At 41.4% G+C, this 26,857-nt stretch overlaps 2 protein-coding genes across 2 annotated transcripts; both read left to right on the plus strand.

Annotated features, from left to right (window-relative positions):
* The first annotated feature begins 2,740 nt into the window (after positions 1–2,740).
* Positions 2,741–4,066, plus strand: LOC111885684 (uncharacterized). Its single transcript, XM_023881928.1, has one exon. It carries the CDS (start codon positions 2,741–2,743, stop codon positions 4,064–4,066), a length of 1,326 nt encoding a protein of 441 aa, XP_023737696.1.
* Positions 4,067–4,725: 659 nt separating this feature from the next.
* Positions 4,726–5,793, plus strand: LOC111885685 (uncharacterized). Its single transcript, XM_023881929.1, has one exon. The coding sequence runs from the start codon at positions 4,726–4,728 to the stop codon at positions 5,791–5,793; it is 1,068 nt and encodes a 355-aa protein (XP_023737697.1).
* The last annotated feature ends 21,064 nt before the right edge of the window (positions 5,794–26,857 follow it).

Consider the following 26,857-nt stretch of genomic DNA (forward strand, 5'->3'; position numbering starts at 1 on the left):
TCATTTTTTTGTCGATTTGATTCACGATATTTTGGTTATTCACTCACAAATCCTTCAATTGGTAAATTGAAATTCATGAAATTGATTTGTCAATGATATTTTTATCTTGGATTGAGAATCCATTTTACATTTGGGTTGATCGCTTCTTCTTCATCATGAATATTAATCACGAAATATTATGAGGTTATTTGCAGATAATTGTTTCACAAATCCACTTGTGAATTGGTCCAGAGTATTATTGATATGTGAAAGGAAAATTATTAGCTCTGATGATTCAATTCTTGTACCAATTTTGAATTGATACAAGAAATTCTCAAGAACATATGAATCGGTGTTTGATCTGAAAAAGTTTGGAATAGAAAAAATTATGGTTTTCATAAAAGAATTGATGTATTTGCTGATTAGAGATATCGAAGTGAGTGCAAGAAAGAGTTGAATTGCATTCGATGGACAAAGAAGCATTTATTTGGAAGTCAAAATGGGTGAAATCAGTAGCTTTGTTTGGCTTAAATGATTGATTGGTTTGAACTAATTCAAGAATCAAGATTGAAGATCAGATGAATGGTTAGTGAATTACTAACGAATGGTCAGATCATAGATTGAAAAGTCAAACTTTCTTTTCAATCTTCGAGTACTTTTGGTTAAATAGAATCGAAGTGAAAGTCAAATTTGGTGTTCAAATGTCTGATACAGTTTGAACTTTGAAGTGTCTTTCTTAGCTTTATCATTTTATTTAATGGTTGTGTGGCAACGAGTAGATCTGAGTTGGATTCAGGTTCAATCTATTTAATACTAGGTGTGAGATCCATGTATCACATGGAAAGGTACATGGTTCGACCTAAAAGGAATAAGCATACAATTAAAAAATAAATGTTGGATTAGTGGGTACTTAAGTAGTGATGAGATAAAGTGAATGGGTGGAGGTCCGCCGGAAAAAAAAAGTCGGCAAACATACCAACAGAGGAGATCACCTACTTTGCAACAAACATCCCAGGAGATGCAACCAAGAGCGAAATTTGGAAAACCTTCGAGAGATTTGGGAGGCTATCAGACATATACATGGGTCAAAATCTGGGGAAAAACGGCAAGCACTACGCGTTTCTCCGATTCAAAGGAGTTGGGAATATGAAAGAGTTGGAGATGAGATTGAATTGAGTTAAACTCAGAGGGAAGACTATAGCTGTAAACCTCGCCTTGCACAAAAGAAAGGACCGGCCAAATCACCAGACCTATCAGGTATTGGAAGGAAGAACGAAGGGTGGCATAAGGGAGACAACACACGATAACAGAAGTACTCTGGGAGCTAGCTTATGAAACCTCCAAGCACAACAAACATAACTAAGTTAACGATCTCAACCCCACCTGGCCCACCACTCCCACTCCCAATTATCCTGCAACGTGAACCCTCTACCACTAGTTGGCTAAGGAAGACGACACTTGTGGGGGAAGCAGTCTCATTAGATCACCTAGGACATCTCCCTAAACTTATCCTATCCAAAGGCGAAAGTGATACTACGATAAAATACATTGGTGGTCTAAAGGTTCTTATCCTCTTTGATCATTCAGGGGCCGCTAAGGAGTTTATGGAGGATGACAAGAGATGGAAAGAACACATAAAATGGTTGAGATGGGCAGATAATACAAAGACCCATGCAGACAGGGTGGCATGGATCATAATTTTGGGTCTTCCTCTCTTCCTATGGGGCCAACGCAATTTCGAGAAGATCACAGGAACATTTGGGAAAATCATAGCTCCGTTCGATGATATTCCAAATCGAATTGACCTCTCCCATGTCAAGATTGGCATTCTTACCACTAGAAAGGCTCGCATAAACGAGGAGATCCATATTTCATATGATGGGAAGGTGACTAGGCTAGGAATTGTTGAATTTGACGAAGATTGGTTCCCGTTCAGATTTGACCCGTCGGAAGATTACTACGAAGTTAGTCGTCCCCCGGAAGATAATGGGACCCCCGTTTGGGAGATAGCTAAGGATGGCAATGAAACCCAAACAAAGGAATTGAACGAGGAACGAGAAGAAGGCGAAATCTGGATTGAAACACAAAAATTTGAAGAAGATGAGAGGTTAAACGAGGAACCACCTATGCCGGAAAACTCGAGGGCTCCGGCGACATGCTCTAGCATGCAGATCACAGGAGATGAACAGTTGCATGGGAAAGATGCACAGATGACAGAAGCATTGATGACAGCTATCCAAACGACCCCTCGAAACCCGGAAAAGTTTTCAACCGTCGATCCAATTCAACCATATCCGCACGTGCCCTCTGAATTAGATGATACGACCCCAATTCCCTTGAGGCCAATCAGTGGGTCGCTTAATGGGCTCCCCCCTGACACTTGCTTTGGACCTTTTACATCCCATACACCCCCAATAACAGCCCAAATGTTTAAACCTGGTGAATCATTAGGTAAGAGACAAAGATTAATTAATACATCCCAAAACCTCACTACCCCTATCATCAATCTGATGGCGGACCTCTCCGACGTTCACCCACTCCCCCACTCAACGCCCTTCCCGGAGTCCCCATCTGGCTTAATTGACCTCAACACACCTCCTATAGTGCAATCTTCGACCGTGGAAGAACCTAGCGAAAGGCCGGTGACCCCAGAAATTGTAAAGACTGTGCGAATCGGTAGGGAATTAGGATTCGACATCGAACCTAATAACCCTATACTATGCAAAGTCATTGTAGATGAAGGAGATAACAGGATCCCCCAATGAATTGTCTTAGCCTGAATGTTAGGGGAATTGGCGAAGGAAGCAAGGTTAGCTGGGTGAAGCGTCTCAAGATCCAAAACATAATTTCTTTCTTGGGACTGCAAGAGACTCAATTGATGGATACAAGCGCTATTGATGTAGCTGGGTGTTGGGACTCTGATGAATTTGGCTTCGCTGTAAGCCCAGCAGTAGGAAGATCAGGTGGTCTCTTAAGTATGTGGGACTCAAACACTTTCAATGTTGTTGATATTGTCAGAACAAGGTACTTCCTGATCACATGTGGTACTTGGGATGGAATTCCTGGTACTACTAACCTTGTCAATGTGTACGGGCCCCATGATCCATCAGAAAAGAGAAGACTATGGGAGCAACTTGGTCAAATAAAAGGAGAAATGGAAGGTACATGGATAATCTTCGACGATTTTAACACTGTCCGTAGACGGGAGGAGCGACTAAATTCCCAATTTTGCCCATCATCTGCATTTCACTTTAATCGGTTTATATCTGAAACCGGATTGCATGATCTTCGAATGGGAGGCCACAGATTCACCTTCCTATGCCAAACTGATTTCAAACTGAGCAAACTTGACAGATTCTTGGTTTGTAATAACTTCATCCACTTATTCCCCTCCACCTCCACTACAGCTCTCCCTAGAGATTTGTCTGACCATTGCCCTGTTATCTTACAAACATCCCTCCCTGACTATGGGAAACCTCCATTCCGGCTATTCAATTCATGGCTAGATCGTGAGGGGTTTGAAAAAATTGTAAAGAATGCATGGGTAGAATTTAGGGGATTTGGCACCCCTGACATGTACCTGAAGTCCAAACTAAAATTCTTGAAGGATGAAATAAGGAAATGGCGGGCCACAGACTACCTAAAGGAGCTACAAGAATTGCAAGAAACAAAAAGGAGAGTACATGAACTCGAATTAGCAGCAGAGGAACGTACTCTTAGTGATACAAAGATTACCGAAAGAAGGGCTGGTTTTAAAAAAATAGCTGAACTGGAAAAGTACGCGGTCTCAGACATTAAACAGAGGGCAAAAGTCAAATGGGCAGTCGATGGGGATGAAAACTCATACTTTTTCCATGGATTCGTTAATAACAAAAAGAGAGAAAACAATATTGCAGGGTTACTAATTGATGGGGTATGGATTACGGAGGCAGAAACTATCAAATCAGAGATCTTCAGGTTTTATCAGATTAAGTTCCAAGAGAAGTGGCCCTCAAGACCCAAGTTCTTCAACCCTAACTTCTCCTCTCTGGATCCTCCATCAAGTGCAAGTCTTGAAGTCCCATTCACTGTCGAGGAGATAAAATGAGCTATATGGTCGTGTGGTAGTGAGAAATCCCCCGGTCCCGATGGCTTCTCATTCAAATTCATAAAGAGATATTAGGAGTTATTAAAAGACGATATAGTTAGCGCTGTCAAACACTTTGAGAGTACTGGAAGGATAGAAAAGGGTTGCAATGCCTCATTCCTCACCCTTGTCCCTAAGACAAAAGACCCGCTTACAGTTGGCGACTTCCGTCCCATAAGCCTAATTGGTAGCATATATAAGATAATTGCAAAAGCCCTATCCGTTAGACTGAAGAAGGTGATTGGTGCGTGTATTGGCGATATTCAGACAACGTTCGTTGAGGGCGGGAATATCCTGGACGGGCCCCTAATAATCAATGAACTTTGTTCATGGGCTAAGAAGACGAAAGAAAAGATGTTGTTGTTTAAGGTAGATCTTAACAAAGCCTTTGATTCAGTTAACTGGGGTTTTCTTGACCATATTCAGATGCAAATGGGATTCGGTGAAAAATGGAGAGGTTGGATTCAAGGCTGCCTAAGATCATCACGGGCTTCGATTCTCGTCAACGGTTCCCCAACAAACGAATTTGGATTTAGTCGGTGAATTAGACAAGGCGATCCCTTATTGCCATTCCTGTTCATAATAGCAATGGAGGGCCTAAATATTGCTATGAAAGAGGCATGCGGAAAAGGTATCTTCAGGGGAAAAAAATACTGAACAGTGACTTGACTGTGTCACATCTGTTCTATGCAGACAATGCACTCTTCATGGGCGATTGGAGTCAAGAGAACATCAAGAACCTTGCTGGAATACTTCGATGCTTCCATGTATCATCTGGGCTCAAAGTCAACTTTAAAAAGTCACAAGTTTTTGGAATTGGAGTTGACTCGCAAGAAGTCCTATCTCTTGCTAGACCTCTAGGATGTGAACCTGCAAATCTTCCTTTCACTTACTTAGGGGTTCCAGTTGGGGCGAACATGAAGTTAAAAAAATATTGGAAACCAGTGATTGAAAATTTTCAATTAAGACTAAGCGCTTGGAAATCAAAAAATCTGTCCCTAGGGGGGCGTCTAACTCTTACTAAATCTGTCATTGGTAGCCTCCCAACATTCTATTTCTCTCTGTTTATTGCTCCCGCAGGTATCCTAAAGGCTCTGGAAAAAATAAGAAGACGATTTCTATGGGGTGGGTCGGAGGATTCAAGGAAGATCAATTGGGTCTCATGGGGAAAGGTGACAACACCCAAAGAAAATGGCGGTCTGGGATTGGGTTCGTTAAAGGCTCTCAACCTTTCTCTAATAATGAAATGGTGGTGGAGGCTGAGAGTTGAAAACACGTGCCTATGGAGTAAAGTCATTGAAGGTATCCATAATCTTAAAAATAAGCCAGGAGACTATATGTCTAAGCAATCAATTACGGGGGTATGGAAGAACATAACTCAAGCCCGAGGAGAGCTGATGAAAGTTGGAATTAATATAGAAGATGTAATTCTAAAGGAGGTTGGTACAGGAGAAAAAACAATGTTTTGGCATGACAGGTGGACTGGAAATATGACCTTAAAAGCTTCCTTCCCTGAAATGTACAAACTGGAGCGACACAAACACTGCATGGTCAACGAAAGGATTCGCCCTGGAGGCTTGGTTTGGAACTGGAAGGCTTCTATCACCTCACCTGAGCAGATTCGTGAAGCCGAATTGCTTCTTAATAGGGTGAGTAATATTCAATTAGGGACAAGAAATGATAAGTAGGTTTGTAAGCTCTCCAATGATGGAGTATTTCATGTGGAAGACCTTAGACTGCGAATCGACCAGAGAGACATGCAACCTAGTGAAGTAGCAATAACCTGGACACACGACGTACCCTTAAAGGTTAATTGCTTTATGTGGAGAGCCTACCTTGATCGAATCCCAGCTGCTTGCGCCTTAATCAAAAGGGGTATTCAAGTCACATCCCCCACGTGTACCTTCTGTGAAGATAAAGATGAAGATGTTGCTCATGTCCTTCTTCAATGCCCAATGGCAGCCAAAGTCTGGGAATGGGTATTCCAATGGTGTGGCATACCTGGTTACTAATTTTGCAACATGCATGATTTGGTGAAATTCACAGCCCAATGGGGATCGTGTCCAAAGAAAAGGAGATGCTTAATCAACATTTGTTATGGAACCATATGGCATATTTGGAAGGCTAGATGCGACTGGATTTTCAAGAAGATTAGGCCCTCGCCAGCCAAAGTCGTTGATCTGATAAAATCTAATGTATTCATATGGTCTAAGTATAGGAGGAGTCAATGCTCTATGCAGTGGATAGAATGGTGTGTTAACCCCATATGTTGTTTTTAATTCTTCCTTTACTATGTACTCTCGCCCCCCTAGCACCTTGCTAGGCGGGGTCTTTTTATAATAAATATTTGCCGGTTCCAAAAAAAAACATGGGTTTATTTAAAAAAATTAATATAAAATTTAAAATATTTGAGAAGTTTGAATTTATAAGAAAAGTGTGAAAAATATTGAATTATATAAATGAAAGTGTTTTTTTTTCTTTTAAATTTAAACAAATAATTTAAATAAATAAATAAAGGAAATTAATGAAACTTTAATTTAGTAATTTTGAAATTAGAAGGAAAGTCCATTAATAAATTGATATGCATTTATTATTATATTTAAATTAAATAATATTTGAGATTTAATAAAATAGAAAAACCATAAAATGACAAGTGGAATAAAAATTAATTTAAAACTACCATAAAATTACATGTGGCAAATTGAATGAGAGTATGACAAGTGGCAAAAAAAACCCTTCATTTATTAGGGTAGATTTTGGTTGAAAATTTCAACTCAATTCAATCTGTTTATTTAAATGAGTTGATATTTCCAACCCAACTTAATCTTTTAGATAAATAGGTTGTCACGGGATTGACGTGTTTATGTAGTTTCTGACCCAAACTATTAAATAAATGGGTTAAACTTGTGTTAACCCATTCAAAATCATATAAATATATTATATAATTAAATATTAACCACTTAAATCATAAAACATTGTTGGATAGCAGATTCGTTTATGTATTGCGTCATTGGGCTCGGTTATTAGTCCAATATTTTGATCTCCGGTTTGGGCCTGTCCAACCGTGAGCTGATAACGTTAGTATATAATAATGTGCTAGCATGCATATTAGGTTAACGTTTGATAGATCGATTGATAGCATTACGATAGATCACAGAATACTTTCTTTCATCGTTCTTGTAAACCCTTTAATCCTCTACAGTAGAAGTTCTTTATCGAGCTCTTCTGAGGATTGTTATATAATCATTTGACACGTTTGATCCATTTGAGTGTTCTTGCTGTTTACTTATTTATTTCTTTACCTGTTTTATAGATCTAATCGATCTTCAAGTTTAGTTTTAAACTTATCAATTGGTATCAGAGCAGGAGGCTGTGTAATCGATACACTTCTTTTCTGTGAAAAAGGTTTCGATTAGGGTTATTCCATAATTACTGATATTTATTGAGCCGTCATCTCATTATTGACGTATCTCGATATTTATTGTTTTGCCCTAATTTGATTTATTACAAGTCTGATCTTTGAACAGGTTATTCGATCATTATGGACGAGTCGCAATCGAATCCCATCAATATTTCGAACAACATTGGATCAACCACGAAGATTCCCATCCTATACACCCATGATTATGAAGTCTGGGCGCATCACTTTGAAGATTATGTTATAGGATCTGAGGATAATGGATACCTCATCTGGGAAGCAATTGTTTCTAGACCGTTTTCTCATTCTGCAACTTCAAGGATTATTAAAACTCAAAAGAAGTACAATGATCTTCTGAAAGATGTTAAAGATATTGCGCAAGATGAAAAAGATAAATTTCAGTGCAATATCAAGGCGTTAAGATTGATCAGATTCGCCCTTCAGTCCAATACATTCAGGCTGGTAAGTTCATGCACGACAGCAAAAGAGATTTGGGACAGGCTACGTGAATTGTACTCTACAGATGAAGATCTTGAACACTCCATTCAAACCTTACTCTTGTCTGAGTTTGGTGAATTCAAGCAAGGAGCCGAAGAAACTGTGACCCAAACGTTCGATCGCTTCAATCATCTTCTTAGCAAGATGATCAAACATGATATCGAAAAGAAGCTTATTGAGCAGAAGGTTACATTTTTGAACAGTCTCAGATCAGAGTGGAGAGCAGTTGTGTCCACAGTTAAAGCCCACGAGCAATTTAAATCATATTCCTTGGCGAAATTGGTGGGCATTCTCAAATCTCAGGAGAAAATTGTGTTGCAGGAGAAGAATGTGGTTTCAAGCCTAGGTTCGTTAGCCCTCCTGTCCAAAAGTAAAGCTGTGATGGATGAAGAAGACCTCAACTTGGAGGACTATGACCTCACCTCTGAGGACTTTGCAATGATGGTGTCTAACCCCAAGAGGTTCATCAAAAAGAGATTCCCCACCAACAAAAACCGAAACTGGCAGGGGAGTTATAGTTCTGAAAAGGTTAAAGATGAACCGAAGGCTGAAGAGTCAAAGAAGGAACCGAAGGCAGAAGGTGATTCTGGAGTAAGCTGCTACTATTGTGGAGGAAAGAACCACTATGCAAAGGATTGTGTCCTCAAAAAGATGGCTGAAAAAGATGAGGAAAAGGATGAAGAAGCTTTGCTGCAGAAAAAGCTCGATGAGATTAGAAAGAAGAAATCTACCGCTAACCCTTCTATGAATGCTCTAATTGTGCAGGGTTCGGTTGCTGATGACGAGTTCGGTGGCGTGGAGGTTTGGTCAACCGACTCTGAAGATGATGAAGTGAGGAAGCCTTCTCATGGAAAGACTTGTGTGGGAAAAGAAGAAAGCAGTGGAGGAAGGTGCTTGATGGTGTCTGATGTATCTCAGATGAGGGGATACAACACTGATGGTGGGAGTAATGAACCGAAGGAGCAACAGGATATGTGCTTTACAGCCAAACCACTCAGCGTGCAGTTCAACGAGCTCGATGAACTGATTAAGAAGGTACAATCGGTTTTTGTCTCATTTAAAGTCCCACAATGCTCATATGAAAAAGAACTAAAAAGTGTTAATTCAAGAATCTCTCATCTAGATACTAGTTTAACTCAAACTCGAGTCACCAATTCTAACCTAACTGATCAATTAAGCAGGGTGTCTTCGAAGAGTGAGGAACGACGCATGTGGATCGAATTGAAGGAGTCGGAATTAATCAAAATAAAAGATGAAAACATTTATTTACAAAGAGACAATTTAAAGCTTTTGAAACAGCAAAATGTGTTTTATCTGATTGCTAAACGTCTTTACTCTAATATTACTCAGCTTCATTTGGATTGTGAAATAGGACAAAAGATTCATCACATGATTTTACCCTTCCTTGAGTTTAAGGAGGATGAAATTGATGTCGAAGCGTATAATTGTGAGAGTGTGATATCATCTGAGGATGTTAATCCGACCTATATGTATGGACTGGACAAAATAGAATCTTTTATTAAATCCAAGGACCATAAGGACATGCTTAAAAACCTTTTGGATGAAAATGATAAACTGAAACTGAGAACCGAAACCATACAAAAATTTGACTCTTTACACTCCAACTTGAGCTCATAAAATAAAATTGATGTTGAAAATGCATCTGAGCTTAATGAGGATGACAATATGAGTGAAATTTCTGTAGAGGACACGGTTGACAGTTCAGAATTTGTAAAAAGCGAACCTGAAAACCACAAGAATCTAATTTCAGAAAATTCAGTGGAATTCGCTCGTTTGTCCCAACAAAAGTACCCGATTCATGCAGAGAAGGCCGTAGTATATCAAAAGGTTAGAACTACTCCAAATCAGGTATACAAGGTCATAGGCGTAACTGAACATCAGACTGCTGAACTCACAGCTATTGTAAACGAAGACAATGCTGATGGATGCGATGAGTTCTTCTGGTCAGCTCCAATCGATAATGCTGATGAAACAGTAGGTTTGTCTGAAAGAACCTCATGGAAAAGCAAAGGCAGATACGTACCAGAACTCTTGAATAAGCCTAATAACTTTGATGAGCCAAGTACTCGTGGTACGAAAGACATTCCTCAAGAAAAACCGAAGTGAACCAGCTGTAGAAAAACCGAAACCGAAAGCTAACATCCATCATCAACCGAAGCAAATGAGAAATCAAAAACGTCAAAGGAATCAGAGATATAGGAAGAATCTCTCTGAAAGAAAACAGTTCTGGCAATCCCAGAATGCTTATTTCTCACATCAAGACAAGAACCTAAAGTCTGAGAGAAAATCCTGTTGAATCGCAAGAGAATTGCAACAACCGAAAGCAGAGGTTCGGTTCGGAGAAAAACATCAACCGAAAGCAAAGGTTCGGTTCAGAAAATGATTCCAATCGAAAGCAAGGGTTCGGTTCTGAGAATGACTCTAACCGAAAGCAGAAGTTCGGTTCAGAGAACGAAACCAACCGAAAGCAAAGGTTCGGTTCTGAAATCAAAATAGATCAAAACTCTAAGGTTGGTCCCACCAATGATCAAAAGCAAAAGTGTCACCTAGAGTCTCCAGCCAAGAAGTCATCTCAATCTAAGCCCTCTCATTCTCACTCATCTAATTCTTTTAATTCTTCCAATTCCTCTCCACCTCGTTCTAAATTCCATTCTGCTCCTTCTCAAAAATCCCAATCATCAGCAGAACAAAAAGGGAAATAGAAGGTTTCAGTGGTTGAACCAGAGTCAAAACCGAAAGCACCTAATTCTAATAAAATTAAAGTTTTTACCATCAAAAAGAAAGATGAAACAACATTAATAAAAGGAACATACCTTGTTGACATCTCTCTTACTATTCCTGTACCTGTGAAAGGCTCACGTGGACCCAAGAAACTTTGGGTTCCTAAATCTGCTTAATTTTTGCAGGTTATTAGTGACGAGCAGTTTGATGAAGAATGGTATATTGATAGTGGCTGCTCGCGTCACATGACAGGGAGGAAAGAAGAGCTGAGGGAATACAGGTCTCTTTCAAATGGTGGAAACATCAAGTTTGGAAACAACTCCTTCGGTACCATAAAAGGCTATGGAATGATTGCTAATGGTGATTTCACGATATGGAAGGTGGCATACGTGGAAGGGCTACAACACAACCTCATCAGTGTATCTCAGCTTGTTGGAGGTACCGGTCTCAAAGTCTCATTCGACGATGAGGGTTCTGAAATTATTGAGAAGAACACGAAAAGAGTTATTCTCAAATCTGAACGTAAAGGTGAAATGTTTCCTCTAAACCTCAAACCCATCAAAGGAAACCCAGCTATCTGCTTGTTATCAAAAGCACAATCTGACGAAAGCTGGTTATGGCACCGAAGGCTCTCTCATCTTAACTTTAAGGACATCAACAAACTTGTCACTGGAGGTCATGTTCGAGGTCTTCCACTGCTCAAGTTCGATAGAGATCATTTGTGTGCTGCATGCGAAATGGGGAAGCAAAGTCGTCAAGGTCATCCATCTATAATAAACACTAAAGTTGTTGAACCACTAGAATTACTTCATATTGATTTATGTGGTCCATCATCTATCGAAAGCATCGGTGGTAGCAAGTATATTCTTGTTATTGTTGATGACTTTTCGCGTTTTACATGGGTGTTCTTTTTGAAGCTTAAATCTGAAGCGACTCAAAAGCTAAAGGTGTTCATCAAGCAGATTGAAGTACAGCTGAAGAAGGTCGTTCGCAACATCAGGAGCGACAATGGTCTGGAATTCAAAAATAGAGAATTCGAAGAATTCCTGGCAGAAAAGGGAATAAGTCACAACTTCTCAGCTCCCTACACACCTCAACAGAACGGAATTGTCGAAAGACGAAACCGATCTTTGTGTGAAGCTGCCCGAACCATGCTAAGTTTCGCTTCCTTACCTCTTTATTTTTGGGCTGATGCTATTTCTGCTGCTTGTTTTACACAGAACAGGTCTTATCTCAACAAGCGATTCACGCTCACACCTTATGAGATTCTCAACAACAGGAAGCCCAATGTGAAATTTTTCCATGTGTTCGGCTCACGGTGTTTCATCTTTAACTCTAAGGAACACCGCAACAAGTTCGATGTCAAAGCTGACGAGGGAATATTTCTAGGCTATTCTCTCACTTCCAAAGCGTATAGGGTATTAAACAAGCGTTCGAGGAAAATCGAAGAGACTTATTACGTGACTTTCGATGATAGCTATGTGAAAAAGCTACATGCCAAAGAAGACACAACTGGGGAAATCTTTCCTCAAACTGGCCAAATCACAGTCTCGATCGCTAATCTATTCGAGAAGTTCATGGAGCTTTTTGATGAACCTGAGAAAGCCACTCTCTCAGAAGCAGGTGCAACAGACAATAAGGTAGATCACATGAAACAAATTGTTGAAGATGCTGCAAGGAGAATGAATGAAGGAGGATCAAGTTCTGATGAACCTCCACCACATAATGCTTTAGTCGAGGGGGAGGATCAACCGTCATCAACTCAGCCGACCTCACATGTCGAGGGGGAGCCAAAGTCTCCAACTGCTCCCGAAAGCACTTCACCAACCGAAAGTGCTTCACCATCCGGAGGTGCATCAACGCCCGTAAGCTCAGCACCGCAAGAAACCTCTGAAGGTCAAGATTCGCAAAGCATTCCTGAAAGCTCATCTATCGAGGGGGAGCAAGCTGATATGTCATACGACTATGAAAGCCAGTCCGAACCAGAAGAAATGATAAATGCTGAACTGGATCCAACCTTTGATCCAAACTACCCTCCTCTCACCAAATGGACCAGAGATCATCCTGTCTCTCAAGTCGTTGGTGATGTCTCTAAAAAGGTTCTGACCCGATCACAACTCAAGGCAAAACAGACATCCTTATTTTCCAAAGTTGAATTCTGCATGTTTAACTCATTCGTATCAAAAGTTGAACCGAAGACAGTTAACACCGCTCTTGATCACTCCGATTGGGTTCAAGATATGCAAGATGAACTGAACGAATTCGAGAGGAACAAAGTCTGGCGTCTTATTCCAACTCCTCCAGATGCCTCGGTTGTTGGTCTTAAATGGGTCTTTAGGAACAAAATGGACAAGGAAGGAAACGTAATTCGAAACAAAGCTCGTCTAGTACTGAAAGGATACTGTCAGGAGGAAGGGATTGATTATGAAGAGACTTTCGCTCCTGTAGCTAGGCTGGAATCTGTAAGAATATTTCTAGCTTATGCTGCCCACAAAAACTTTGAGGTTTTCCAAATGGACGTCAAGTGTGCATTTCTCAATGGAGAACTCGAAGAAACTGTGTATGTGGAGCAACCTCCTGGATTCGTGAACGAAAAGTATCCAAATCATTGCTACATTCTGGATAAAGCTGTGTATGGACTGAAACAAGCTCCGAGAGCCTGGTATGAAACACTGACTAAATTTCTAAAGATGTCCAAATTCAAACAAGGTTCGGTTGACCCAACCTTCTTTCGCAAAAAGGAAGGTAACCACCTTATGATCGTTCAAATTTATGTCAATGATATCATCTTTGGCTCAACGAATCCTAGCCTAACAGCCGAATTCAGAAAGCTGATGGAGACTAAATTTGAAATGAGCTCAATGGGTCCTATTAACTTTTTCCTTGGTTTAAATATTAGACAGGGAACCGAAGGCATCTTTATTAATCAGGAAGGTTACACAAAGACTCTCCTAGAAAAATTTGGCATGATGGGAGATTCCAAAGTCAAAGTTCCAATGGTGTTCAGCACCAAGCTCACCCCATCCCTGGACAAACCGGCTGTTGATATCACGCTCTATCGTCAAATGATAGGCTTACTGATGTATCTTACTGCTAGCAGGCCTGACATAATGTTTTCTGTGTGTTACTGTGCTAGATTTCAGGCAAACCCACGCGAACCTCACATGCTTGCAGTGAAGAACATTCTACGATATCTCAAGCGAACTGCCTCTTTAGGTCTATGGTATTCTTCCAACTCAGGTTTCTTCGTTCAAGCCTACTCAGATGCAGACCTTGGAGGATGTGGACTCGACAGAAAAAGCACCACTGGTGGCTGCCAACTCCTTGACGGGAAGTTGGTTAGCTGGCAATCAAAGAAACAAACGTCCGTGTCGTTGTCTACAGCCGAAGCTGAATACATAGCAGCTGCATCCTGCACCTCTCAAGTGATTTGGATCCAGAGTCAACTTCGAGACTATGGACTCAATATGAAGAAGATCCCACTATACTGTGACTCTGAAAGTGCAATTAGGATCTGTCATAACCCAGTGCAACACTCCAAAACCAAACAAATAGCACTGAGGTATCACTTCATCAAAGATCATGTGGAAGATGGAAACGTTGAAGTACACTTTGTTAGAACCACTGATCAAGTGGCTGACGTCTTTACCAAAGCTCTTCCTGAAGCGTCATTCAACAAAATTTTACAAGGGCTAGGTATGATGGAATCAGAGTCAGTACCACAAACTACCTCTCAAGCTCAAACGTAAGAAGCGAAATTGACCGAACGTTCAGGTTCGGTTGAATCATCTGCACTCGCTCATCACTTCAAAGGTAGTTTTCTTGGTTGTAAATGTCATGTACAAAGTTGTTTATCTTATTGTTCAAAGTATTTTCTTTTTGCAAGCCTAAATTCCTTGGTTTTCTAAAATTTTTCAAAACCGAAACCTACCGAAGGTTCGGGTTCGGTTTTCCAAAATTTTTCAAAACCGAAACCTACCGAAGGTTCGGGTTCGGTTTTCCAAAATTTTCCAAAACCGAAACCAACCGAACGCTCGGGTTCGGTTTTCCAAAATTTTTCAAAACCGAAACCAACCGAACGCTCGGGTTCGGTTTTCCAAAATTTTTCAAAACCGAAACCAACCGAACGCTCGGGTTCGGTTTTCCAAAATTTTTCAAAACCGAAACCAACCGAACGCTCGAGTTTGGTTTTTCAAAATTTTTCAAAACCGAAACCAACCGAACGCTCGGGTTCGGTTTTCCAAAATTTTCCAAAACCGAAACCAACCGAACGCTCGGGTTCGGTTTTTCAAAATTTTTCTCAACCGAAACCAACCGAACGTTCGGGTTCGGTTACAAAATTTTCCAAAGTTTTTTTTTTCCAATGTTTTTCTTTTCATTTTCAAAGTTTTTTTTTTTTTATTTTTTCTAAGTCTTATTTTTTTTTACTTTCTTATTTTTATTTTTTTATATATATATCAAAAACTCCAAAAATATTTTTTTTTCTTATCTTTCATTTTATTTGTGTGTTCGTTCGTTTATGGGGATAAAATTGTTGGATTAGTTAAGTGTCCCTAGAAGCATGCTGTTGTATGTGTCCCAAGCCTCATAAGATTCTGAATAATAGCCTTAATGACTTGGTATAAACAAACCTTGTCTTCCCAATTAGGCTACCAAATTTATTCTAATCGTGAGCTACCTAACTCTCTTCTCACATGAGATAAGAGTTTTCTGCTTGGTCCTTATTTTCACAGCAGAGGTACTTTAATTTCTTACACCATCTCCATTACAATTCTCCATTACATTCGTTTCACCAACATAACCCTTGAGACTCTCAGAAATTACCACTGAGGTTTATGGTTACTCAAACACTGTGTTTATGATCTTAGTTTCGTGCCACTACGAGCTGAGTGAAACCCAAAATTCAATACCAAATCTGAATTGACGGTGAACAATTAATTTGCTCAAGTTTTCACCAAAGAATTGACGGATGTATCTTAATGAAATCTCAAATTTTTACTTTGTGTGATTCCTATGAAATTGTTAAACACCATAACATTTCTTCCCTTGGGATCCAGTTTTTAATTTTTTGTTGAGATTTTATATTTTCCAAGCCACTTTAAAATTCATTCCTACCTACTTGTTCAACAGACTACACCGGTCTCACAAGTACTTTGTTCACTTTCTATCTTATTTCAAGATTAGGACTGTTGAATCAAAGCTAAAGCCACCCTAAGGAGCCTAATTAAAAGAAGCCTTTCAACACTTATTAATAAGTGTTTGATCGTCATTCAACGGGAAACCACACTAACACTTTAAGGTCTATCTTGACTTTGAAGGAAGAGATTTGTGCCCGGGATCATTTGTTTCGTGTCTTTATTGATGTGACAACCCCAAATCCAATTCCGTTACAAATCCCATTTTCACTAACGGAACGTGTCACTATACGTTATTTTATGTAATATTTGAAATCATCAATATCCGAATATCTAAATTTATGCATGGCTTAATATTATCACAAGGAATATAACTCGTATGTGTTAACCCCGTTTAACCTAATAGAGTTGTTTTACCTGTTCAACCACTTCACCCGGGTAAAAAGTTTTAACCCAGTTAACTTTAACCATCGGGCAGCCGTGTATCGGGTGCGATTCCCGAGGCATATGTAATGGGTGTGCCCAACATTTGAACACTCATTTGCTACACACCCACTCTCTCTCTCTACTTTCTCTCTCTAGACTCAAAAACGACACCGATTCCGTTAATTTCCGACTTCCAAACGTAAGTATTCACCCTCTATCTTACTCTAGTCATACTTTATTGAATTTTAAGGCCAAAATCATGGGAATCAAGGTCCAAAGAGGAGTTTACGGCCTAAGAAGCTCCTTAGGCCGTAAACCCCCAAATCCATGCCAAAGACCAAGTTTTTCCTTCTTGTATGTTAGTATACTAATTAAGGCTTATAACTAGAAGGGTTTGGACATTAAAACACAAGAAAATGATGCTTGAAAAGGAGTTTATGGCCCAAGAATGTGCTTAGGCCGTAAACACCTCAAACACCCCATAAATCCATGTTTTAAGCCCCAAAAACACTTCTAGGATGTTAGGTAAATTAGACATGACTCCAAGGAACACTTAGATGCATCAAACAACTCCATTTGAGGCCAAAAATGAGGAGTTTACGGCCTAGCTTAGGCTTGGGCCGTAAACACCCAAGAAATTGTGTCAAACAAGCCCCTAAACTACCATAATGCATGAAAGGAATTTATCTAAGGCCTATGGAAGTGTGTTGTACAATTAAACTTCACATTTGGATACCAAATGAAGAGTTTACGGCCAAGGATGCTCTTGGGCCGTAAACTCCCCAAAAATGTATGCCAAATTGTTCCAAACTCACTATAGGGCCTTCTAGGATTTTTCTAAGCCATTTGGGACCATGTTGTACAAGTAAAACCTTCATCTTGAAGGATTTATAGGAGTTTACGGCCCAAGAACAGGTCTTGGCCGTAAACTCCCCAAAAATGTCACAAATTAGGATGTTTAATCCTTCCCTCTTGGTCCATAACACACACCACTAAATCAAGGAAGTGAGATAAGGCCCTAAACGCACATTTTGGAGTGTCACAAGAGTTTACGGCCAAGCCTAGGGGGCTTACGGCCGTAAACTCCCAATGAGTGACTTCTAGGCCATAAACTCTAAGAAAGTGAACTCATGGACCCTCCCATAAATCATCCATGGCCTTGTACCACTCCCGGGAACCCTTTATAGGCCTTAAAACCCCGAAAACGACACTAGAATGTCCAAATAATATAATGAGAAGCATAAGATGATTAACTTCTTGTAAAATACATATTTCATATGACATTAGGGTCCTAAAAGGTGCTCAGGTGGTTATTTGGTACCAAACGCTCAATCGACACTATTACCCGAATTACCCGATTCACCCGATTTCCGCGATTTCAGGTGAGTTCATACCCCTTTAATGAACCTTTCAAGTGTTTTACATGTTTTAGGGGGGAGATACAAGTTGCTTATAAATGTTTATGTAAAGTTTTGCAGAACGATTTCCGAGTTACAAGGACTAATCACATGTGATTCACTACTCTTAGTTCAAATCACATGTGATTTGCCCCTATGCCTTAAAAAAACGGGTTTTACCCTTTTCAAACTATTTTCAGCAGTGAATCAGAATTTAAATGTTCTTTTGGAAAAATACTTTTATTTAATCAATTTGCTTATAAAATGTAACCACTCTGATATATTTATATAAATAAGACTTGAAGGACTTAGGACCGATAGCTCGCCTTATTTCTTGTTCTTGTTTGATTGTGGGCTTAGGGTAGTAGTTATCCGTCCGACTGTCGTTGATTTCTTACTTATATAAAATCAGTATATCAGTATGGGATACGAATATTACTGCTTTCACTTAATGCTAAAGTCACTAACGTGATAAGAAACATCCCCACTAAGATAACCATAATAGGTATGGTTAGGGTCGCTACCGCTACTACTCGCTAAAGTTATTACTATCTACACTGTAATACTCACTATTACTAGACGATACACTAGTAAGAGAATACACTATGATCAATACTAAAAGATTACTACACTATAACCATTGAGAAAACACTAAACAAACAATAATACACTAACCCGCTACGAGATACTCTATTCGCTATTCACTACGCCCGGAGTGTTCCAGCAGGAGACGACTCTACATGTATAGATCTATACGGGGCAGACGCTACTACATCCCGACTGTTAATCTCAGTCCGCGCCGTGCAGGCCCAGGGATGCCACTACTCACTATACTGTGCATGACCGGGAAGGTCATGGGATCCTCTATTATCCTCACTATTAGTAATATACAAGGAATACGCTACAACTACTCTAAAATACCACACTAAATGCTAAACTACATCCCGAAGTAAGTAAGTATCTATCACTAAAGGAAGCTTGCACCTCTATCAATGATTACAGGCTCAACCTATTCCATCACACTTGTAATTTGGAGATTTGCCAACATGTTTTTACAATAATCTGTTTCAAAGAAATGAAGAATGTATATTTTTCACCGATTGTCACTTACAATGTATTTTCTGGAAAATATGGGATTTTCTAAAGTTTCTACTACTTATGAACATAAATGATACATTTTAGCACTAATGCTTTGTATACAAAACTCACACTAAACCCTTATGAACTCACTAGCTTTATGCTGACAATCGTTTTCAAAATAACTTGTATCTTCAGGTCAAAGATAAACAGGTACAGATGCAACGTTTTTTTTTGGAGAAGGTGGAGCACACAAGACCCATCTGTTATTTTTGATTTACTTTTGGGTGATTGTTAAACATTACAAAACACGCATGTAATTAAATTCACTATGTAATACTATGGTTGTATGATTCTTGTTTCTACTATTATGCAATTGTGATGATACTGCTCACTACGTCATCCACCCCGAAACGTATTCCGCCGTTATTGGTTTTGGGGTGTGACAAATTGGTATCAGAGCATTGTTTATAGTGAATCAAGTATATCAACCTATAAAAGATATACGAACTATAAACACTTCGGGACTAAAACACTCTGACCAAAAATATATACTGTTAAGTATCTAAAAGATCTAACTAAGTATATATATACACTCATCACTATGAAACACAGGAATCAGTATCATCCTAGAACAAAACAAAAGTATTAAGGTTGTTGGGCAGCATAGTTGGGTTTAGAGACATATAGTCACATTCAGGATGATGTAGCCTGATCAACTACGTTTTCCTGAGGGTGACTAGCATGTGCCTATGTTCGGTTGTGATGTTGCAACAAGTCTAAAACTTACCAACAATACCACAATAACGCTACCATAAGAATACTATAGGAGTATTCTGTATCTCTAGATTATACGTATGTGTTAACAAAAACGGTCATTACTAGTAGGACAATAGTTGCTAAGTGGATACACCACGATTACATGTGATTAGGGCGCTATAGACTCAGAATCTGCAACCTTTGCTTCATTCCCTGTTCTTGTTTGATTGGGGGTCTGAAGTTAGGGTGGTTTATTCGAAGGACTATCTTGCTTCGGTTACACGTAATCGGTATGCACTATGCAAGTATTGGGTCAACTGGTAATGATTCCTTCTATAAGTATCTTAGAATAGTACGTCTATTAATCTTCTTTTCCCCCTTCCTCGCGTAGATAGCATGGCTGGCTTCCACCTACCCGGTGATCCGTACTTTCCGAACCAGGGCAATGGAGGATGGCTCGAAGAGGAGTCAGACAACGATCACCCTATTCCTTTGGATGATCATCATGCTGAAGGCTTCTCGGATAGCTCGAGCTCCGAGCCAGAAGTCAACAACCAACCTCCCGAAGCCCCGAACCCTAACCCCCGACCCGCATTTCAGGGCCCCACTCCTATGTGGGCAATGTCCTTGCATCGATGGAGCGAGGAGCAGGGTCAGCCCTTGCCATACAATGGAGACCGAAGTTTCTACAACGTAAGCGAAGGAGGATCGGCAGATCGGGTTCTACCCATCATGATCCGAAGGATTGCCAGGAATGTTGAACAAGGTCAAGCAGCTATTGGTCGAGTTGTAGAAGTGGATGCCAACTCAAACCTCAACACTGTTCGCATCCGCCAACTCGAAGAAGCCATGGACAGGACAAGGAGGACCAACGAAGCTCTGCAGCATCAGCTGGCAGCATCCCGAGCTGAAGTTAGGGAACTCCGAGCACACCAAAGGGCTCATGATCGACACCTTCAAGAAGTTATGCGTCAACTGGAGGATCTAAGGATTCGCCCGACAAGCAGCCGTCGCCAGTAGAAGACATCTAGTTACCTCACTCTTTTGTTTAAAGGACTAGCCTTTTATCTCTATGTTCCGTAGGTCTCTTGTCTGTAAACATTCCTAGTTTAAAAGTACTCTAGTTGAACCTCTAAACTGCCAACATTTTCTCTATGGTATGATGTAAGACCTACTGCTAGGTCAATTTTCCTGAACTTTTGTTGCATCATTAATGCCAGTATATTGGCAGATGATTTCTCTATTGCTATAGCTCTTACCCTGATCTTGGATTATGTTGATTTAATCCACGAAACACTCTATTCATATTCGCAATAGGCTCTTACTATTGCTATCATTTCTATGATCTTCCAGTGAAGGATGCCTCCACGAAAGCGTCCCAGCAGAGGAAGACCTGAAACTCAAACCCCTCCTCCACCACCTCTCCCTCCGCAGTTCGATCCGGTGTTGTTCCAAGCGGCTGTGACTGCGGCCGTAACAGCAGCCATGGCCCAAATGAACTCGGGTGATGCGAGCGGTGGAAATTCTAGGTTTGGTGAAGTCCACCAACGAGTGCAGGGATGCACTTACAAGGACTTCATGAATTGTAAACCTGCCTTTTTCGATGGTACCGGAGGAATTCTGGCGTTGTCCCAATGGTTCGAAAGGACCGAAGCTGTATTCGAAATGTGCTCTTGTCCCGAGGAGAGCAAAATCAAGTTTGCTACTGCTACCCTCACTAACAGGGCTTTGTCATGGTGGAACGGCCATGTCAACGCACTCTCCTTGGTCACAGCCAATGCCACGGGCTGGGACACTCTGAAAGATCTTATGAGAGGAGAGTACTGCCCTAGGGGCGAAGTTCAGAAGCTTGAGGAAGAACTCTGGAACCTCAAGATGAAGGGGACCGACATAACGGCTTATACGGCCAGGTTTTGCGACTTGGCGGCTATGTGTCCCAACATGATCCCCTCTGAAAGCAAGAAGATTGAACGTTACATCTGGGGTTTAGTGCCCCCGTATCGTGGAAATGTTCTGGCTTCACGCCCTACCACTTTCGACAGCGCCAAGGAGTTGGCCCAGAGTCTGATCAATCACGAAATCTCCTCTACTCCAGCAACAACAACCACAACAACCACTGCACCATCCGGATCATCCGACAGAAAGAGGAAACGATGGGATAAGAAGAAAGGCAAGAGAATTCAAACCGCCTCCAAGGATCAGCAAATTGTGGCGGTTCATGCTGCCACCATCCCAGCCGCACCAGCTGCTCCAGTCCCACCAAAGGCTTACAGTGGGAACTTGCCTAAATGTCCCAAGTGCCCTTTTCACCACAACGGTCCATTCGTGAATTGCAGTGTTCCAACTGCGGGCGGAAGGGCCATACTGTTCGGTTTTGCAAGGCCCCTCCCAAACCTATTACACAGGTTCCTGGTACGGGAGTGACACCAACTTGTTATGGTTGCGGTGAAGCGGGCCATTTTAAGAAGAACTGTCCGAAAGCTGCAACTGCTGGGGGAGCTGGAAGGTTACTTGCTATCGGTCACAAAGAAGCGGTAGCCGATCCCACGGTGGTCACGGGTACGTTTCTTCTCAACAACTCTTATGCCTGTGTCTTATTCGATAGTGGTGCAGAAAGAAGCTTCATAAATCAAAACTTTAAACACTTACTCAAACAAACCCCTCAACCACTAAAAGAAACATTCGTTGTAGAAATGGCTAATGGGAAGACAGAAAGCTCTAATGAAATCTATATAGGTTGTACTCTCACGTTAGATGATCACCCCTTTTTAATCGATCTTATACCAGTCTCAATCAAAAATTTCGATGCCATTGTTGGTATGGATTGGCTAAGCCTTCACTACGCCGACATCCTATGTTCCGAGAAATCCATTCGCCTGAACTTTCCGAATCGAGAGGCCCTATTGATATACGGAGATAAGCCAAGTACAAACCTTCGTATCATCTCTAGTATTCAGGCTCAGAAATACTTGTGCAAGGAATATCACGCCTTCCTTGCTCACGTCGTCGACACTAACCAGAAATCGAAAGATCCAAAAGACATTCCAGTAGTATGCGATTTTCCTGATGTCTTTCCGGAGGATCTCCCAGGCCTACCTCCCAAACGACAGGTTGAATTCAGAATCGACCTAATCCCAGGAGCTACCCCCGTAGCTAAGTCGCCCTACCGCCTAGCGCCCGCCGAAATGCAAGAACTATCCGGTCAACTCAATGAACTGCTTAGCAAGGGTTTTATAAGACCGAGCTTCTCACCTTGGGGAGCTCCGGTCTTGTTCGTGAAGAAAAAGGATGGGTCGTTTAGGATGTGCATCGATTATAGGGAACTCAATAAACTCACGATTAAAAATCGCTATCCTCTCCCTCGTATCGACGACCTATTCGATCAACTCCAAGGAGCCAGTTACTTCTCCAAGATTGATCTTAGATCGGGTTACCATCAGTTGCGGGTGCTCGAGGAAGATGTTCCAAAGACAGTTTCCGAACCCGCTACGGGCATTTCGAGTTCGTAGTGATGCCCTTTGGACTGACTAATGCCCCCGCAATATTCATGGACTTGATGAATATGGTATGTCGTCCATATCTAGATCAGTTCGTCATCGTCTTTATTGACGACATACTTGTCTACTCTCGAAGCGAGGAAGAGCACAGAAGCCATTTACGATTAGTCCTGGAAACCCTGCGATCCGAGAAGTTGTATGCGAAGTTCTCTAAGTGCGAGTTTTGGATCCGGAGAGTAGAATTCTTAGGGCACATGGTCAGTGAAGACGGAATCCACGTGGACCCCTCCAAAATCAAGGCTATTGAGAACTGGTCAGCACCAAAGACGCCTACGGAAATTCATCAATTTCTATGCCTCGCTGGCTACTACCGTCGATTCATCCAAAATTTCTCTCGGATTGCGAAACCTCTCACCATGCTAACACAGAAGGGTGTACCATTCGACTGGGAGGAGAAACAGGAGAAGGCATTCCAGACCCTGAAGCGAGCCCTATGCACCGCACCAGTATTATCCCTTCCCGAAGGGACAGAAGATTTCGTCGTATACTGTGATGCATCCAATCAGGGGCTCGGTTGTGTCTTGATGCAACAAGGCAAGGTTATCGCCTATGCCTCGAGACAGCTAAAGAACCATGAAGTGAACTATACTACTCATGACCTCGAGTTAGGAGCGGTCGTCTTCGCACTAAAAATCTGGAGACACTACTTGTATGGGACAAAGAGCGTGGTGTACACTGATCATAAAAGCCTCCAACATATACTGAACCAGAAAGAACTCAACATGAGACAGCGTCGATGGGTCGAATTACTTAACGATTACGACTGTGAAATTAGATATCATTCGGGGAAAGCCAACGTAGTAGCAGACGCCCTGAGCAGAAAAGAATATTCCGGACGAAGGACCAAGTCGTTGACAATGACTATACACTCACATCTATCCACGCAGATCAAAGAGGCTCAGCTGGAAGCTCTAAAGCCTGGAAATGTGACGGGAGAATTCCTGCGTGGAATGGATAAAAATCTGGAGGTTAAGGGTGACGGAGCCTATTACTTTATGGACCGAATCTGGACTCCACGCCATGGAGGTTTCAGAGATTTGGTTATGAGAGAAGCACACAACACTCACTACTCCGTCCACCCGGGTTCAGATAAGATGTACCTGGATCTCAAAAAGCTTTACTGGTGGCCGAACATGAAAGCAGAGATCGCTACCTTTGTAGGTAAGTGCCTTACTTGCGCGAAGGTCAAAGTAGAATGTCAAAAGCCATCAGGACTTCTCCAACAACCGGAAATACCAGAATGGAAGTGGGAGCGAATCACAATGGACTTCATCACCAAGCTGCCCAAAACAGTAGGTGGATTAGATACCATTTGGGTCATCGTTGACAGGTTGACCAAGTCCGCCCACTTCCTACCCATCAAAGAGACGGATAAGATGGAAAAGCTCACTAGGACTTATATAAAAGAAATAGTGCGATTGCATGGCGTCCCTATATCTATTATATCAGACAGAGATAGTAGATTCACCTCTAGATTTTGGCAATCATTACAAAAGGCACTAGGGACGAGGTTGGATATGAGTACGGCCTACCATCCGCAGACTGACGGGCAAAGTGAGAGGACGATCCAAACCTTGGAAGACATGCTGCGAGCTTGTGTGATCGACTTCGGGAAATCATGGGATACACACTTACCTCTTGTGGAGTTTTCCTACAACAATAGTTATCACACGAGCATCAAGGCAGCTCCATTCGAAGCTCTCTACGGCCGAAAGTGCAGATCTCCGTTGTGCTGGGCCGAGGTGGGAGACACTCAGTTAGCTAAAGGACGAGTTCCTGACAGCACCCTCACAGGTCCAGAGATCATTCGAGAGACGACTGAGAAGATTGTACAGATACGTGAACGACTAAAAGCAGCTAGGGATCGACAGAAGAGCTACGCCGACAAACGAAGAAAACCCTTGGAATTCCAGGTCGGAGACCGAGTCCTTCTGAAGGTCTCGCCTTGGAAAGGCACGATACGCTTCGGGAAGCGTGGAAAGTTAAACCCAAGGTACATAGGGCCTTTTAAGATTATTGCCAGAATCGGCCCTGTAGCTTACAAACTAAATTTGCCCCGCGAGCTAAGTAACATACATCCTACCTTCCACGTCTCAAACTTGAAGAAATGTCTGTCTGACGAGACTCTCGTGATTCCCCTCGACGAGATCGAGATCAATGAGAGCCTCAACTTCGTAGAAGAACCTGCTGAGGTTTTGGATCGTGAAGTAAAGCGGACGAAACAAAGCCGCATCCCAATTGTGAAGGTTCGGTGGAATGCCAAGCGAGGACCGAAATTCACCTGGGAGCGCGAGGATCAAATGAAACTCAAATACCCTCATCTCTTCGCTTAGTAGTATTGTAATATCGTATCTGTTTGTATTCTAAATTTCGGGACGAAATTCCCCTAACGGGGGGATGATGTGACAACCCCAAATCCAATTCCGTTACAAATCCCATTTTCACTAACGGAACGTGTCACTATACGTTATTTTATGTAATATTTGAAATCATCAATATCCGAATATCTAAATTTATGCATGGCTTAATATTATCACAAGGAATATAACTCGTATGTGTTAACCCCGTTTAACCTAATAGAGTTGTTTTACCTTTTCAACCACTTCACCCGGGTAAAAAGTTTTAACCCAGTTAACTTTAACCATCGGGCAGCCGTGTATCGGGTGCGATTCCCGAGGCATATGCAATGGGTGTGCCCGACATTTGAACACTCATTTGCTACACACCCACTCTCTCTCTACTTTCTCTCTCTAGACTCAAAAACGACCCCGATTCCGCTAATTTCCGACTTCCAAACGTAAGTATTCACCCTCTATCTTATTCTAGTCATACTTTATTGAATTTTAAGGCCAAAATCATGGGAATCAAGGTCCAAAGAGGAGTTTACGGCCTAAGAAGCTCCTTAGGCCGTAAACCCCCAAATCCATGCCAAAGACCAAGTTTTTCCTTCTTGTATGTTAGTATACTAATTAAGGCTTATAACTAGAAGGGTTTGGACATTAAAACACAAGAAAATGATGCTTGAAAAGGAGTCTACGGCCCAAGAATGTGCTTAGGCCGTAAACACCTCAAACACCCCATAAATCCATGTTTTAAGCCCCAAAAACACTTCTAGGATGTTAGGTAAATTAGACATGACTCCAAGGAACACTTAGATGCATCAAACAACTCCATTTGAGGCCAAAAATGAGGAGTTTACGGCCTAGCTTAGGCTTGGGCCGTAAACACCCAAGAAATTGTGTCAAACAAGCCCCTAAACTACCATAATGCATGAAAGGAATTTATCTAATGCCTATGGAAGTGTGTTGTACAATTAAACTTCACATTTGGATACCAAATGAAGAGTTTACGGCCAAGGATGTTCTTGGGCCGTAAACTCCCCAAAAATGTATGCCAAATTATTCCAAACTCACTATAGGGCCTTCTAGGATTTTTCTAAGCCATTTGGGACCATGTTGTACAAGTAAAACCTTCATCTTGAAGGATTTATAGGAGTTTACGGCCCAAGAACAGGTCTTGGCCGTAAACTCCCCAAAAATGTCACAAATTAGGATGTTTAATCCTTCCCTCTTGGTCCATAACACACACCACTAAATCAAGGAAGTGAGATAAGGCCCTAAACGCACATTTTGGAGTGTCACAAGAGTTTACGGCCAAGCCTAGGGGGCTTACGGCCGTAAACTCCCAATGAGTGACTTCTAGGCCATAAACTCTAAGAAAGTGAACTCATGGACCCTCCCATA

Source organism: Lactuca sativa, chromosome 7, assembly GCF_002870075.4.
Source record: "Lactuca sativa cultivar Salinas chromosome 7, Lsat_Salinas_v11, whole genome shotgun sequence".
NCBI lineage: Eukaryota > Viridiplantae > Streptophyta > Magnoliopsida > Asterales > Asteraceae > Lactuca > Lactuca sativa.

What these genes read in the sequence shown, in the direction of transcription:
- LOC111885684 (XM_023881928.1), top strand. Translation starts at nt 2,741, where the DNA reads ATGAATTGTCTTAGCCTGAATGTTAGGGGAATTGGCGAAGGAAGCAAG.
- LOC111885685 (XM_023881929.1), top strand. Translation starts at nt 4,726, where the DNA reads ATGCGGAAAAGGTATCTTCAGGGGAAAAAAATACTGAACAGTGACTTG.